At 36.2% G+C, this 16,874-nt stretch overlaps 1 protein-coding gene across 2 annotated transcripts in view; it reads left to right on the top strand.

Annotated features, from left to right (window-relative positions):
- Positions 1 to 16,874, top strand: part of ARID5B (AT-rich interaction domain 5B) — a 180,946-nt gene that overhangs the window by 25,139 nt on the left and 138,933 nt on the right. For both annotated transcript variants that reach the window (XM_036438382.2, XM_036438381.2), the window contains exon 3: positions 5,187 to 5,412. In XM_036438382.2, the coding sequence (XP_036294275.1) occupies positions 5,187 to 5,412 (226 nt within the window). The remainder of the gene's footprint in view (positions 1 to 5,186; positions 5,413 to 16,874) is intronic.

The following is a 16,874-nucleotide window of genomic DNA, read 5'->3' as shown; positions in this document are numbered from 1 at the left end:
AGGGAAATGAACATTTAAAACATGCTGAGAAACTACTAAATACATATTAGAATGGCAATAATAAAATAATTAACAGTGATATGCTAAGTGTTAGTGAAGATGAGAAACAACTGGAACTCTCATAAATTGCTGGTGGGAATGCGAAGTGGTACAGCTACTCTGGAAAGCAGTTGGGCAGTTTTTACATAATTAAATATTGTAAATAATTTACATAATTAAATATTGTAAATAATTTACCATATGACTCAGTGATCCCTCTCCTAGGTATATACTATGCAGAATGGAAGATGTATGCTCACAGAAAACCCTGTATATGAATGTTTCTAACAGCTCTGTTTGTAAATACCCAAACTGGAAACAACTCAGTATTCTTTCAATGGATGAATGAATAAACCAACTTTGGACACATCATACAATGGTATACTACTCAGCAATAAAAAGGAACAAGCTATTGATTGATACGTGTAGCAACATGGATTGATCTCAAAGGTTGTTATGCTGAGTGAAAGAAGCAGTCTCAAAAGATTTCATACTGTAGGATTCAATTCCTATGACATTTTGGAAAAGAGAAAACTATAGCAAGAACAGATCAGTGCTTGCCATGTGTTAAAGCACATAGAACTGCACACCATAAAGGGATATTTAATCAAAGAACATAGATGCATATATAGCTATGGACACAGACAATAGTGTGGGGAAAGGCTGGAATGAAACATGGGCTGGGTGAAGGAGGGCAAAGGGAGAGAAAATGGGGGACATCTGTAATACTGTCAATAATACATTTTTAAAAAGAGGTATTTTACTGCTAGTTCACTTTAAAAATAAAACTAAAATGGCAAAATAAACCCATTATGTAAATGTAAAACATTTTTACAAAATTTAACCACATTTTTGGAAATAAAAAAAAATTAGTAAAAACTGGTATTGTTTTACATTTTTGTCAATCTATTATCTAGTTTAATAGAGATAGCTGGATTCTCATATCTTGTGGGTTATCTCTATTGATAGATAATGTGTTAGAGAATTCACTGGGTTGCCATACCATACGTCATGTAGTCTCTGGAAAACCCCAACTCGAAAGAGACTAAGAAAGAAAAAAAGCAAATAATGTCTGAGTATTATTAGGATCATTGTTTTGACTCTGTGGACCACCTGAAGTAGTCTCAGGGATTCCCCCAGGCCCCAGGAACACACTTTGAGAACCACTGATCTAATACATCTCAGTCATTTTCATAGCAACTTGGCTTTTTTTTTTCCTTTTTTTCTTTTTGTCATACTGACATGTCCCCATGTTAACTTAATGGTTTTGTTCAGATTGGTCAATTTTTAAAAACATATCTATTTCAAGAGGAAACTTTCTATAGCTCCTGTAAATGAGAAACCAATTTCATTTTCTTGTAAATGGAAAGTAGCCACACAAAAAAATAAGCAATGTGTAACTTATATTTTAAAAAAATAAATTTACCCATGAACCATCCAAACTCATCTCTGAATGGCATGCTTTGGAAAATGGAATGCAAAGGAGTGATGATAACAACAGATGACATACCACTTCATTTACATAGCCTATTTAATCCTCATAATTATTATGAAAGGTGGATTATTATTATTATTTTATAAACATTTGAAATATATATGTGTGTATATATCTATATATCTATATCTATATCTATATCTATATCTATATCTATATCTATATATATACGTATACACATAATAATCTGGCCACTCAGTGTGTGTGTGTGTGTGTGTGTGTGTGTGTGTGTGTTTTAGAAGCCCAGTGCATGAATTCGTGCATAGGTGGAGTCCAGCCTGCCTGGCCAGGGGACAATTTGCATATTAGCCTTTTGTTATATAGGATATACACTGAGTAGCCAGATTATGTGAAGTTGTCCAGTGTTCCATGTAAATTGCAGAGTTGGGATTTGAACCCAGGCAGATAGGAAATCTGGATTCTTGTCCAAGTTCTAGCAGAACTTGCACTGGGCCATGTCCTTGAACATTATTGTCCTCATTAAGAAAATGAGGTAAGTGGACTAAATCAGACTATGCAAGTTCCAACACTGGGTGCTTGCCCAAGGGACCAGGCAGGTAAGGGGAATGTGGACAGAATGTAAGGCAATGTGGAGTTGTGGGGACCGTGGTAATTAGAGATCTCGAATCTTGTCTAAGGAAGGCAACTGCTACTCACATTCAATTGTTTTTTGTTGGTGATCGTGGGCTTTTTGTTTTTGTTGTTTTTGACAGATATACTTTTATTTCATTTTATTTTACAAGAGAAGCTGGAAGTCTGTATACTTTTGTATAATTTATCAGTGTTTAGAACCCTGGAGAGGCCAGCCATACACATGGGCTGGCTGATTTATGACCTCTTGACTAGCTGATCTCCTCCGACTTAAAGGATTCCATGATTGAATAAGTTGTTTTTACACAGTGGTGGAAACAAAATCCAAATTATAGAAAGAGGCAGTTTAAAACATTAATGAAAGGGAGTATGGATTTAGAAAGTGTCTCAACACAGCCTACATAAATACTGATTAGGAGCCAGGTTAATTGAAAAGCCAAGGTACACTAATAGAAGAACAAAGTATTTCTTTGTGTTCCTTTTGTGCTGTATTAGAGTAAATCAGCAATATTTATCCAGTGCTAATTCTCAGTTTGCAGACAGCTAATGTAATTATGAGATGAGCTTATTGAAATTCTTTCCTTAGACATAGAGACTTGCCTAAGAATGTTGAATATTAGGAACTTTAGTCAGCACTTGTTCAGAATAGTAAATTCGAGCATGTGATCTATGCCATTGTGTGTACAAAGTAATGTTTCCTGAGACATTTTCTATATATATATTGGCTGTTTTGTTTTTTGGGTTGGTTTGTTGTTTCCCCTCCTCTGCTTATCAGATTTCCTTCTAAATCCTGGCATTTGACAATGTTGCAGGGCCAGTTTCTCTGTGAATCCAGTAAAACATACTGGTGGTTTCACAATTAAGCCAAATTTGGGTTTATGGCTTATGCAGGTTTATGTGAATTCCTGCGTTTGTTTTTGTGTATTGTGTATATATTCAGAAGGTCCTTTTTCACAGAGAAAAAGGAGGGTGTACAGAATCTCTGGTCTGAATCTTGAAAGATGGGTTTATTCATCAATGACATCATTAGGACTGTATTTTCTCTTGGTTAATAAACTATTTGTTTGGCGGGTATTGGAAGCCAGCCAGAGCTAGTCATGCCATTTCTTGGAAATGATCTGAAGCAACTGGTAATTGAAATGATAATCATTTGATCAGAGTGAGAGCTATTTGAAAATAACACTCATCTCCAAACTTGTCTCTTCTAAGGAACCATATTTGGTAAAATTGTTGTCAAATTCCATCTTGGCTAATGTTGAGACTTATATAGCATGATAATTATTTTCCAGTCTATTCTAAACTAGATTTCTGGTTTGCCCTGTCCAGAAGCTGTTCCCATATGTTTTGAAACAATAACCCAGGCTGAATTTTCAGTCTGACATTTAATAATAACCATGTAATAGCTATAAAATGCGTGACAACTACAGATCTTTTATTGCAAGAGGATAGTGTAGTGAATCAGAGTGAAATCATCCATTGAAATGATACTTTGTAATATGCCCCATTGTTTACGTAAAGCATTGAAATATTTTTTTTTTCTTGAGCAGAGGGTCAAAACAGTTTCCACTTTGTCTCCCATTTAGTGGAAGTTCATAGTTAATTGTGATAAGAGAAAAGATTCCATTACGCAAGTTTTACTTTTCATTTTTGATAGAGTATTTGTTATTTTGCTACTGCCTAACAAACTTTCTTCTCAGAAGCAACTTGGAACTGGAGGAACAAAAGTGTAATTTTAGATCCCACCTTAAAATATTTCTAAAAACTAAACCCAGGGTTATTGTTTTTTTTCTTGTGTGAGACTTATCTTAATAAACCCTTTTTTGTTTGCTTTGGAGTAGCGTGTATAATGCTGTGGTGTGTGTGTGTGTGTGTGTGTGTGTGTGTGTGTGTGTGTGTAGGAGGAAAGAGTCATGTTTAAGAGCCAAATTAGTCAAAATCACTTGTGAATTCCTTTTGTTTAATAGCTTAGAGACATCTTCCTGTTGTTGTTTGTCAAAAATATTTCTCAGATTTTATAAGCTTGGGGGGTTTTCACAGCGAAGCTTTTTTTTTCTTTTTTCTTTTTTTTCAGAAATGTAAAGTAAAAGAAATGAAAGCAGTCAGTTCAAGTTGAAATGTCAAATGTTTCAAATAATTTAACTTAAAACCCTGTGAGATGATCTGAAGCCTTTTCCAAAGAATCTTTGAGTGAGAGAGGCCTTCCTCTGCTCCATGTATGGACATCTAATAAATATCTCACTGGATTAATTCTGAGTCAGAAAAGTTGGTTGTTTCCTGGAAGCAATTAGAGATGCTTAAAATTCAAATTTATGAGCCATAGGAGGAACTTAAGTTTCAACTACTTTTCTTAGATTCAAAGGCTTTCTCCTCACTCGCCCTCTCGCCTCTTACCCCATATGTATTAAAAGAAAAAAAAATCAGTTCATTTCTCAACTTACAAAGTTTTTAAGAAACATGAGTATGTGTAAGTTTCTTTCAGTGGGAAGCACATAACATTTATGAAGTATTTCTTTTGGGATTACATCACAGTTTTATTTAATTTTTAGGACAAAAGTTAAATTCAATATTTGTGTATAAGCCAAGGGAAAATGTACCATAAACATAGGAATTTTAGGGTGAGTCAGAGTTCCAAGAATCCCAGATTTACTTAGACTATTTATATAGAGACAGGCTAACCATTAGTCATCTAGTTCTCACTTTTTTACTTTTGCAATTAATTGCACTTAAAAATTAGCTTTCACCCAAGTGGTTAGATAGGCAGAGTGAGTTTTGGCAACTAGCATTAAAAAATGGCTGTTAGAATTACTGCCCAAGTTTTGTACTTTCTAATCATATAACAAATATATCTTATAAATTATTCCTCAACTAGACAACCAGCAGTGAAAAACCACTGAAATGCAGTGAGTTATTGAAGAATCTCTGTCATCGAAAAAGCGCATTGTCAGCTGGCATAAGGTTAAGCTGCTCAAATAGTTTTTCAGATGGGCTTTGTTGAAAATTTAGCATTTACTCCAGATCCACAAATAATGATTTTTGTTCTTTCCCCAACCACCTAATGTAGGATGAAGTCATTGCTGTTTCTGAAAAAGTGATTGTGAAGCTTGAAGACCTGGTCAAGTGGGTACATTCTGATTCCTCCAAGTGGAGATGTGGCCTCCAAGCTGGGTCCCTAAAAGCAGAGGCCTTGGGAAGGAATGGACAGAAGGAAGCTCTGCTGAAGTACAGGCAGTCAACCCTCAACAGTGGACTCAACTTCAAAGACGTTCTCAAGGAAAAGGCTGACCTTGGTAAATACACTCTGTGCTTCTAAATCCAATGTGTGGGCGTACACAGTAACCTTCTTGTTTGGTTTAGATTTTTCCTGGAAACCCTGATATATATTTGCATATATATATATATATATATATATATATATATATATACACACACACACACACACACACACACACTGATATATATGTATGTGTGTGTATATATGTATATATGTGTGTGACTGTGTGTGTATAACTATATATATATATAGTTTCAAATAATTTAACTTAAAATCCAGTGAGATGATCTGAATTATATATATAATATCTCCTGATTATATATATAATTTTTTTTAACTTTGAAGGGGCCTGAGAATATAGATGGACAACTACATCACCTGTTAGATCACATTACCTCCTATGTGTTAACCCCTGAGCCAGGAACTGGCTGCTGTAACTTCCAGTTGGGGTCAAGGTATAAGACTTACTTAGCCACCTAAACTGAATCAGTGAAGAGTTTGGATATTTACTCTAAGTAGATATTGTAGTATGACATCAATGTACGCCATGTTGGAATTTCACGTTTTCCATTGGATGGGAAGCAAAATGAGGACAAGATGAGTTGCTTAATGTGGAGCAGGAGAGCAAGGTCAAAGCAGGGCTGGTCAGCATAGGTTTTCCTGAGCTTTTGAGGCATCACTATCACCTACATATTTTTTTTCTTTCCTTCCTTTCTCTCTTCCTCAGTAGATTCTAAGGAGAACTGGGATTTGGAAAAGTTATCCTAATTAGTGTTTGAACCCTGACTGTGCTGCCTACTTAGCTATGCAGCCTTGGGCAAATAATTTAACCTCTAAGCCTCAGTTTCTCCATCTGAAAAATATTGGGACTTTATAGGGTCAGTGTGAAATGTAAGATATAAAGGGTCAAGCACAGAAATTGGTGTAGGAGGAGCTCCACAATTAATTATGTTGCTTTTTTTTTTTTTTTTTTAACATTTTTCTCCTCTACTGACACTTTTGTACCCCTTGTGGTTTTTTCTTTTGTTTGTATCTCCCTGTGGTATCCACTGACTTACTCTTCTAGCATTGCTCAAGACCCAAGCTGACCTCTGATTTAGACTAGTTATTTCCTCTTTAGGCAAAGAGGAACCTTACTTTTAGCATCTTAAGGCATCTTTTTCTTTTATTCTAACATAATGCTGATTTTCATAGCCCTATTTTATACCTCAATATGACAACTTCCTGTTGTTTTTTTCCACCTAGTATTTAACTATTTCAACAAATATAGACTATCTTAATTAGTGTAAAGAGACTGAATAAAACCAGTGGCTGACTATCTTTCATGTGATTCTGGTTTCTGATGAGCTTTGGGAATAGCATTAATATTTTCTTGCAATTTGAGTTTAATGATCAACAGTTTCCTGGCACCTTTTGGTAGATGTCAGACAGTAATATTTTGGACATGGCAGCCTGATTGTCATGTGCATAGTTAAAGACAATTATTAATCTAATGGTTTTCCTTTTAAAGTGCAAAGAACTTTTTTTTTTTAAAGAAATCTTCCTCTACAGTATATACAGTTGCACCCCTCAATTCTGTGAACACACAGACAAAAGTCCTCTGACATGTAACAGCGCTGAATAATACATCTGTTTTGTCACTTTCCTAATGTTTGATCTAAGTATTGCTATTGTCTTGTTTTCCTTACCATTAAAAGCTTTCTTTTGTTTGAATTTTTTTTCTTTAGTTATGGAATATACTGTTACTAATAAAAAACTAAACAGGAAACCCACAGGGGACAAAAGGATGTGTAGATGGTTAAGCTTGATGTCACACATATAAACAAGATTATTTATAGCAAGGTTATTTTGTATTTTATTTTAGAGAATGAGCTTTATTTTTTAAATATATTTTTATTGTTGATAGTATTACAGATATCTCCATTTTTAAGGGTGATCTTTATTTTTTATTATTTTAAAATATATTTTTAAAATATATTTTTATGGTTTTGTGTTTTACCATTATTAATGGACATGGAAAGAAACCGAATCTCTTAATTCCATAAAGAGATTAACAGGTTTTAATATTTTGAATTCTAAAAAAAAAGTCCATATTCTACATTTTGAATAATTGATTTCAGAAGTAATTGGTTTCAAGTGAATATTCAAAGTACTTAGTGGTTTTAAAACCTAGTTGTTCATTACACACACCAGGGGAATTTTAAAAATAATACTGATTGCTGAGTCTGCTTCCCCAGATTCTTCTTTCAGTAGAATTGAGGCAAGACTATGGAGTATTTGCTGATAAAGGGCATTTTAGGGAATTATAATTTTCTTTTTCTTTTGCCAGAGTTGGGTATCTCATTTGGGAAACAATTATACTATTAGTGTTGAGGAAAATAAAATAATCAACAGGAGATTTGATTGGAGGCTCTTCTCTGCTGAGCAAGAAACATCATGTACTTTTTCTTTATTTAATGTAAAATACCCCTTTAAGGATAGAATTTGGACCTTGAAATTCTACTCAGTTGGTATGAACTGTGGGGAATTTGAGACAAATAGCTTTTGTAATTGGAATGCACACTGTGTTGTAATAATGTGGAAAGAGAAACAAAAACTTTCCTTAATGTAATGAGTTTCCATTATCTGCTTGATCTAAGGTTTACAAGTCTACATTGTTAGGATTTATATTGGGGAGACAGGGGGTGTCATTTGCTATATGCATTCCTGTCCCAGCAACTTTCTCTTCAACCTCTTCATCTCTCTGTCTGCAACATCAAAATATTTGTTGTCTGTACTTTTCTTTCTACACAGTGGTTTTCTTATCTCCCTTCTCTGGGCCACACTAAAACCACTTCCAATACCACATTGTTAATGGAAGTTCACACACTTATTAGGTTTTTTCCTTCTGTAGAACCCTTCCAACTCCTCATTGTTCTTACCAAAGAAAGAAGATGAACTCTGAGATTACTTAAGACCCCCCTCTTTTTTTTTTTTTTCTGGTGGAAGTAAGCAAAGAATGGAAAGATCTCACCTTTCTGTGTATAAAGTAAAACTGCATTATTTTTCAGCTGAGTTATTTCATCATGTTAAAACATCAATAAAAACAAAATAATTAGGGTGACTCTTAAAGCAGGGATTTTACCATATAAAAGCTAATTAAAGAACTCTTCCTGCTCCTTGTTTAGGTAAAATAAATTCCCTTTAATCTCAGTTTGTGTCACTTCCTGTCTCTCTCTGAATAGTAAAACACACACACACACACACACACACACACACACACACACAAGAATGTTCTCATAAATGTGTGTCTGCCAACAAATTAATTCTCCACAAAGAGAAACTCTGCCCCAAATGGCAGCTTCCAATAACTGCTCTGATTCAAATCACAACTCCTTTTTTTTTTTTTATCCCCTTCCCTTTCAAGGACAATATTTACAGATGTCATATTTGCTTTTTTAAAACTCTCTGGAGTTTTCATTTAAGATTCAAAATGACTGGTGACTAAAACTACAGATCTAGATAGTGGGAAAACTAATAATCTAACACTTCTGAGATGTGTTAAAATACACCGTCCCCTTCCTCCTCTTGGTCCTTTTCAAAGAAAGAAAGTTCAATATGAAACCAATTCAAATTGTGACTTTACTCAATGAGATGTTTTACCTTCTTTCAGACGTTTCATACCAAAGTTTATAAAAAAGAAAAAGAAAACACAACCCTCTGTTAAAATAGAAGGGTTAAGGAATGTATTATTCATAAGCATAACGAACACAGGAACCTGTTTTTCCAGAAGAATCGGGTTGATTAAATCATTCACTACACAAGCCTCTTGTTATTTATTTTTGTCTTTAGAATTACAGTGCTTAGCTTTTGTAATAAAGTGGACTTGATACCCATATTTGGTATGGCAGTTGGAACTAACCAAATGAATTATTTCATTTTATGAAATATTTAGCATTTAAGGAATATAAACACTATCAGTTAAATGTAGCAAACTTGCTTTTTTTTTTTTTTAATATTCCTTGGGCAATAGTTTGTAAAAAAAAAAAAAAAAGAAGAAGAATCAAATTATTTTATATAACACTGCTTCTTACAGAGTTCCTTTAAGTGAAGTATGAAAGCTGCAGTGTAAGCTTTATTGGCCTATAAATATGTCATTATAGTTGGACTACATTTATATGCTTTGGATTGTTGTTTAAGCCAAGAAAATATGTCTCTACAGGTTGACTTTTTATTGAAACCCTTTGAGGCATACAACAGAATGTATTTTAGGCCAAGGTTATTAAAACAGCATTTTCATTTTTTTGCAGCAGACTCATTGTCAATTATACTGCCACAAACTGTCTGTGGATGGGCAGTTATGAATGGCTTCATCTCCAAATGTGTCTTTAGAAAAAGAAAGAAGAGATAGAGGAGTCTAAGCTGAAATTGAGAAAAGAGACCAAAAGATCTGGGTGGGGGGATATAGCTGAATTTAATGATGGGAGTTCCCTCGATTCAATTTCTGTTTCTAAAGTCCCATCAAATTGAATAAGAGTGGCTTCCCCTGTCCCTGTTGCTGAGACTTTTACTGGACTTTGGGGAATGGACAACATGATAATGTTGGAAGAACACGGATGGGATGTCAGGAGAATCTTGGCTCTCCCTGTAGATCTGTCACTCACTGGAGAAATCATTGACTGTTTACATGTTCAGGTTCCTTGTGTGTAAAATGGAGAACAGTGTGTATCTGGCTTTGTTTTGAGATCAACTGAGAAAAAAAATTAATATACATATATGAGAGCATTTAGTACTGAACTCTAAGATGATATTATCATCATATTATTATTACACAGTACAGTGTTGGCTTATCTGTCCCTTTTGAATTTCCCTACTGATTTAGGTCAGGGTTTACTTTCATTACTATGTGCCTCAATAGAAGGTTGTTATTAAAATTCTTCAGATCCTTACTTTTATTTACATATCTATAGTAATAAAAGCATAATATGTAATTAGACTGGACATGCTTCTGGACCACCTTCTGCATGAAGCTGGGGCTGCAAAGGAAGTCCGGGTCCCGGATGCTAGAGGGAAGCCCCTGCCAGCAGCTGGGAGAAGGAAGGCTTACTCTTGCACAGATTTTGTGCATCAGGCCTCTAGTATTTTATAATACATAATATATAAAATATATATATACAACTGAAACTGGTTTGGCTCAGTGGATAGAGTGTCAGCCTGTGGACTGAAAGGTCCCAGGTTCGATTCTGGTCAAGGGCATGTACTTTGGTTGCGGGCACATCCCCAGTAAGGGGTGTGCAAGAAGCAGCTGATAGATGATTCTCTCTCATCGATGTTTCTAACTCTTTATCCCTCTCTCTTCCTCTCTGTAAAAAAATCAATAAAATATATTAAAAATAAATAAATAAATAAAATATATACAAATGTGATTTACATATTTCTCTACATATAGATATACACAGTGTCCCCCCCAAAAAATGTGTACACACTGTAACAACTGATAGCTCAATTTTGAAAATATATTTTTATAAACATTGCCTTTATAATTATTCAAAGTGTGTGTGTACATTTTTAGGGATATCCTGTACATTTTCATCTTAATTAAATAACTTTTCTCCTCTAGAAAATCCTGTCAAAATAAGGGGACCATAAGTGGCCAGTAGTATAAGTCACTTCTCAGGTACTCATAGTTAGAAATTAACTATGATCTTTGCTTAGAAATTCAGGAGGCCTTGTATTTAAGTGGTTATTTCAGATTTCTTTTGAGTTTGATATATCAACTTGCTTCTTGGAACATGGCTATGGAAAGGATTCTTAATCTGTGTTGAGGACAATATACATACAAAGCAGGCAGTTTGTCATACTAAGGATTTTCACCTAAGACAGCTAGTGAACTTGTTAGGCTTCTTACTGGGACAATACTTCCTTCCTAGATGTAAGTTTTATATGTATATTAAACAGTCTTGTGAGATGTATCTGTTGCTTATACTTTAACTTCCATTGCTGAGCTAGCTATACTATCTTCCTTAAGATAGAAACTAGGGAGCTTTCTTCAAAGACAAAATCATTGAATTATTCTACTCATGACTATTATGAGAAATCCCTACAAGAAGGGCCTCTTTACTGAAACAGATTTGGCCTTTACAGTACAGTACCCTTGAGTTCAAAATAGAAATCCATTACATATGGGGCTTACCAGAAATTTGTAAAGATACTTTCCGAAGGATTTTTTTAAAAATATATTTTATTGATTTTGTACAGAGGGGAAGGGAGAGAGATATAGAGCTAGAAACATCAATGAGAGAGAGTCATCGATCAGCTGCCTCTTGCACACCCCCTACTGGGGATATGCCCGCAACCAAGGTACATGCCCTTGACCGGAATCGAACCCGGGTCCCTTCAGTACCCAAGCCGTCGCTCTATCCCTTGAGCCAAACCGGTTTCGGCCCGAAGGATTTTTTCACAAGGTTCTCTGACAATGTTGTTGTGTGAACTGTGCATTCTTTAAAGGAACCTAATTACACCGTAATTAACACCGGGGAAGCATGCTGTTTAAGTTGCCAGCATGGGTCTTGCATCAAGTGGTTGCTTCATGCCATTGTAGAGTGATGGCTCAGAGGACTCTGAGAGGAACACGCTCACACTTCCAGCGTCTGCATCCAAGACATTCAGAGCTTGGAACAACTTAGTGACAGGCTGTTTTTCAAGACCTGGAACACATAAGGGAGTTTATACCATTTCATTTCAACGTCAGAATTCAGCTTGGACATCTAATCAAAGAGTTGAACATTGTCCTGCAATAATGGTAGAATGATTGTGTTAAGAAAAATGTCTTTAAAAAATAACAACTATGTCTGTTGTCTGCACTGAGCCATCTTGGCTATCGCTGCTGGAAGGAGAGTCTTTGTAAAATCACACTGTGTGTGAGCCATTTAACAGCTGGTCATCAATATTGCTGTCTAGATATTTACACGGCCATCACTCACAAAGGCCTCATTTTAAGTTGAGACCCTTTCATTTAGAATTTCTATTGACTTCTAGGTCTTCTAGTGTTTTCTAGAGTGAGGAATTTTTCTTTTAGAACTCTAGATTGATACATTCTTTTAATGATGGATAGTCAACTGAAGAGAAGTTTGTAGCATTTAAGAATTTATCCTTACTTTTAGAATTTGAGATGTCAGGACAGAAGTGGAAAAAAGTGGCTTTGCTGGTTTGGCTCTGTGAATAGAGTGTTGGCCTGAAGACTTAAGGGTCCCAGGTTCGATTCTGGTCAAAAGCTCTATCCCCAGTAGGGGGTGTGCAGGAGGCAGTCAATCAATGATTCTCTCTCATCATTGACATTTCTATCTCTCTCTTCTTCCTCTCTGAAGTCAATATTGACTTTTTAAAACATATATATATATGTTTTATTTATATATATATATGTTTAAAAAAGTGAAATTGAAATTTTCAGTGCTATTTTGATTATTCAGGTTGCTATTTTGATTTTTTATCTCTTGAATGCAATGTGTGAACAATATAAGAAACTCGTGCCTTTTTGGAGCTTTTCATAGAATTGTCAGGCTGGTCTTTGGTCAAGTTGATGTCTCTTCCACCTACCCGCCCCCCTTCAGATAACACTTACTTTTCTTGTTGTTTGGCTAAACAATTCCAATTTTTAAATTCTTCCCCAAAATGTGGTTTCAGAATTCCTTACCACCCTGGTTATCCATCTCTGGACACACTTTGCCTCTTTTTTTGAACCAGTTCACCCATTTACATTGTACAAGCTCATCTTTGTTAAGAATCCTAGAGCTAGCTTCCAGTGAAGGCCATCCACCAGGCTTGGCTGCTTCCAGGTAGGACATGGCACTGGCAAAACTCCTTCGAGCTTTATGGTCTTTTTCTCCTCCTCAAAGAGCCACTACACCTTCTGAAGTTTAGTTACCTGTTTGTGTGTGTGTGTGTGTGTGTGTGTGTGTGTGTTCTGTTTTTGTTTTTTGGTTTTTTTTTTAATATACTTTTATTGATTTCAGAGAGGAAAGGAGAGGGAGAGAGAGAGGGGCATCAATGATGAGAGAATCATTGATCGGCTGTCTCCTGCATGCCCTGCACTGGGGCAGGAACCCACAACCTGGGCATGTGCCCTTGACTGGAATTGATCCTTCAGTCTGCAGGCAGATGTTCTATCCACTGAGCCAACTGGGTAGGGCTGTTGGTGTGTGTGTTTTTAACAGTAGTGTTAAATGTAGACAATTAACTAATGAATATCATTGTCAACTAATATGGCTGGAGCCACTGTGGCTCAATACCAATGCCTTTTGAGCTTCTGTAATGCCTGTAGTTGTATACTGTAGCATGTAGGCTTTTCCCAAATTGGTTTCTACAGCAATCAATGTCCACAGTAGAATACCAACCTGATGTCTAGCTTGTTTAAGCTGCTTTGATCAAATACGATAAAAACCAACAAGTCTTCTCTAAAAAATTAAATGTGTTAGTTAAATTTATTATCCTCCTTCTAGAAATAAAGCTGTTTTTGCTTAAAAAAAATTTTTTTTCTGCTGTTTTGTCTTGGTCATATGTCCATACCTGTGATTAAAAAGACCATGATAGAGAAGGCAACCAACCCATATTTTTGTTTTAGCTTCATTATTGAGAAATGTGAATTTCACAATGAACTCTCGGTGGTGGTCACCAGCTGACCAGATGATAACCAAAAATGGCAAAAAGTCAACTGCAGTCTAAGTCTGATGCTATGTATGCTATAACCTTAGTTTCTGGTTACATGCCCGGGACCTGCTGGAAAAAGTCTTTGAAGCAACCTTGGATTCTCACAAGATCATAATAAATTACTGGTATCATAGGTAGATTGGCAAAACTTGGAGCAATAACTCCATTTGCATTCGGTCTACTATGAGGAGCAAATCCAGTTGGTCCACAATGGTCTGTTAAATATCTCTTAAAAACTACCACAGTCACTGTGCCTCAAATTACTTTAAAATGAGGTTTGAACAGTTCCCCTTCCAGTTGGAGGTGCACAATGCTGTTTTCCTTTTATTTCAATTCCAAAATGTTTTTGTTTGCTTTCCACTTCTCCTCTCTTTAGCAACTGCATGATTACTGACAGTAGGCAATTACAGCTGTTATCATGATAGCATTACCTTGGATCACAAAGCATATATGTCCTACATGTGAATCGATTTGGCTTTTTCCAGAGGGTTTTGTGAGCAGTTATTTGATTTGGGCATTTAGGCTTAATTCTCTTTAGTATTGACACTGATTCTTCCAAACAGCTCATTTATCTTTGAGAGTACTTTAAATGTGAGGTTTTATTGCAAAGCATTAATATTCCTTAATGTCAAAGATGCACTTTCCTTCTCTCCTCTAATATTATATGTTTGAAGTCTGTAGTTTGTACAGGTCACTGCAGAGGAAAGCTGAGGTTTGGACTTTTACCCCATTTTAATAAATATGTTTATTTAGGACAGACTGGAATAACTGAGTTTTCAAATACTTTCAGAAGAGCTTCGTGTACAGCAGGGGGCTGAGCAAATAGTGCTGCTGATTTGAGGTGTTCCTTGCTGCCTTGCCCAGTGAGTTTCCCATTTACTGTGCTGGGAAGAAGTGGTCTCGCTTCTTTTTCATTTCTAAAGCCTTCCTTTAAAGTTTGTCTTTCAGCCTCTAGCCTGCAACCCTCAACCCTGTCTTCACTAACTTCATGCCTCCTGGATCAAGTATAGTCGTTGGCAAGCATCCCATGAACGGTTCAATCCCGGCCTCCATTTCCTTTCTTTTCTATTAAATAACTTCCATTGTTATTGTATGTTTTGTCTTACCAATGTCATCCATGTTTGTTTTACAAAATATAGGCACTGCAGATGAACAAAAGGCAGGAAAAGTTGCTTACTTCCCTCCCACCCAGAAGTAACTGCTGTTAGCATTTTTGTATGACCATATGCCAATGTGTATGAATGTGTGTAAAGGTAAAAATTTACAGGCATGCTCTTTTCCCCCATAAAAAAATGAAACCTAATGTTTGCCACCCCCCCCCATTTAAATGTATATGAATGTTTGTGACAATGCCTCCATCTTGAAAATTATTCTACACTGTTTTGTTCTACCTGCATACTGTTTCATTATAGAGGTGTTTCTGTGGTTGGGCATTTTGGTTGCTTCTGTTTTGACATCTTTGTAGCTCTGCACACATGCAGGACTGTTCTGTTGTGCTGTATATACATTTGTGGGGGTGGAATCGCCAGTTCAAAGTGCACACAGAATGTTAAGACAGCCTATCTCTCTACCTCATCTCCTGCCCCCTATGTACACCTTCTGCCTTAGCCTAACTAGTCTAACTGCTCGGTCTTCTTTCTCTTTAACCACATTCTTGCCCTATACTCTCCAATGAGTTTTGAGTGGCTCATACCATGAGTCATTCCTAGAATATCTCTTCCAGGATTCCTACCTGTAGAATTTCTCTCTTTTATTTAAGACTCAGTTGAAGCCCTTGTAAGCCATTGAACTCATGGGATTTTCCCTGTGTGGAGCTCTTATCACACTGTGTCTCCACCACCTTATTGACACCTTCCTCTGTAACAAGCCATATAACGCAGTATCTTTTTTTTTTTTATGTGTTTGTCTTATCTTCCCAGTAACAGTCTTAACTCTATTGTGTAGGCACTCTAACTTCAAAGCCATACCTAATAGGTTAAGCAAACATGCAACTTTTATGATCAGACTTCTCAGAAATCTCCAGAGCTCTCTGTTCTGAGTCTACTGGAGAGTCCTATGTACTTAATGGTTGACTAGTGTCCTAGGACCCCTTCTAATGGAGGGTCTGTCTCATTGGTAGCTGGTAGGAGAGGCAACGTGCTTGCAGTATTTAGTTTCTAACTATGCTTGGCTTAGTTCATCGTCAACCATCTATAGACTTATTCTGGGAAACGTATGGAGAGAGATTTGGAACATGCCTGAGGTTAGCCTAGTAGCCTTAGGACTATTGCTGCTGGTGCAGGGGGTTGCTGTGTGTGGACATTTTATATATTAAAATTGGCACCTTTTCCTGCCTCTCTTCCTCAGGAGAGACTTTTTCATATTTCAGGATTATAGCAAGGACAAAAATGTACAGGGCAATAAACCAGTCCTGACTGGACTGCTCTGCCTTATCTTTTTCCTTATCAGATTGTTTGAAATTCTCTCTTTCTCTCTCTCTCTCTCTCTCTCTCTCTCTCTCTCTCTCTCTCTCTCTCTCTCTCTCTCTCTCTCTCCAGGTTATTAAGGAAATGGTTTTAGAAGGACATCTAATAGTTGTTATTCTAGGCATTTGCCCTGTGTTAGTCCTCACCTCCCATAAAATGGTTTCTTGCTAATCATGGCGGAGGGTATTCTCCACCTTCCGGCCACCCATTCTACTGCTTTGGTTCACAAAGAAGGTACTCTATTAGGCTCTACAGAAACAATGCTTCATGCCTGGCCTCTTCACTCAATAAGAAATAAATCATTGTTTTCATAGCTGTGCTGATAATA

The sequence above is a fragment of the Pipistrellus kuhlii genome, unplaced genomic scaffold (assembly GCF_014108245.1).
Source record: "Pipistrellus kuhlii isolate mPipKuh1 unplaced genomic scaffold, mPipKuh1.p scaffold_m20_p_15, whole genome shotgun sequence".
Lineage (NCBI taxonomy): Eukaryota > Metazoa > Chordata > Mammalia > Chiroptera > Vespertilionidae > Pipistrellus > Pipistrellus kuhlii.
Note: the sequence above shows the minus strand (reverse complement) of the source record. Positions and strands in the feature narration are given on the sequence as shown.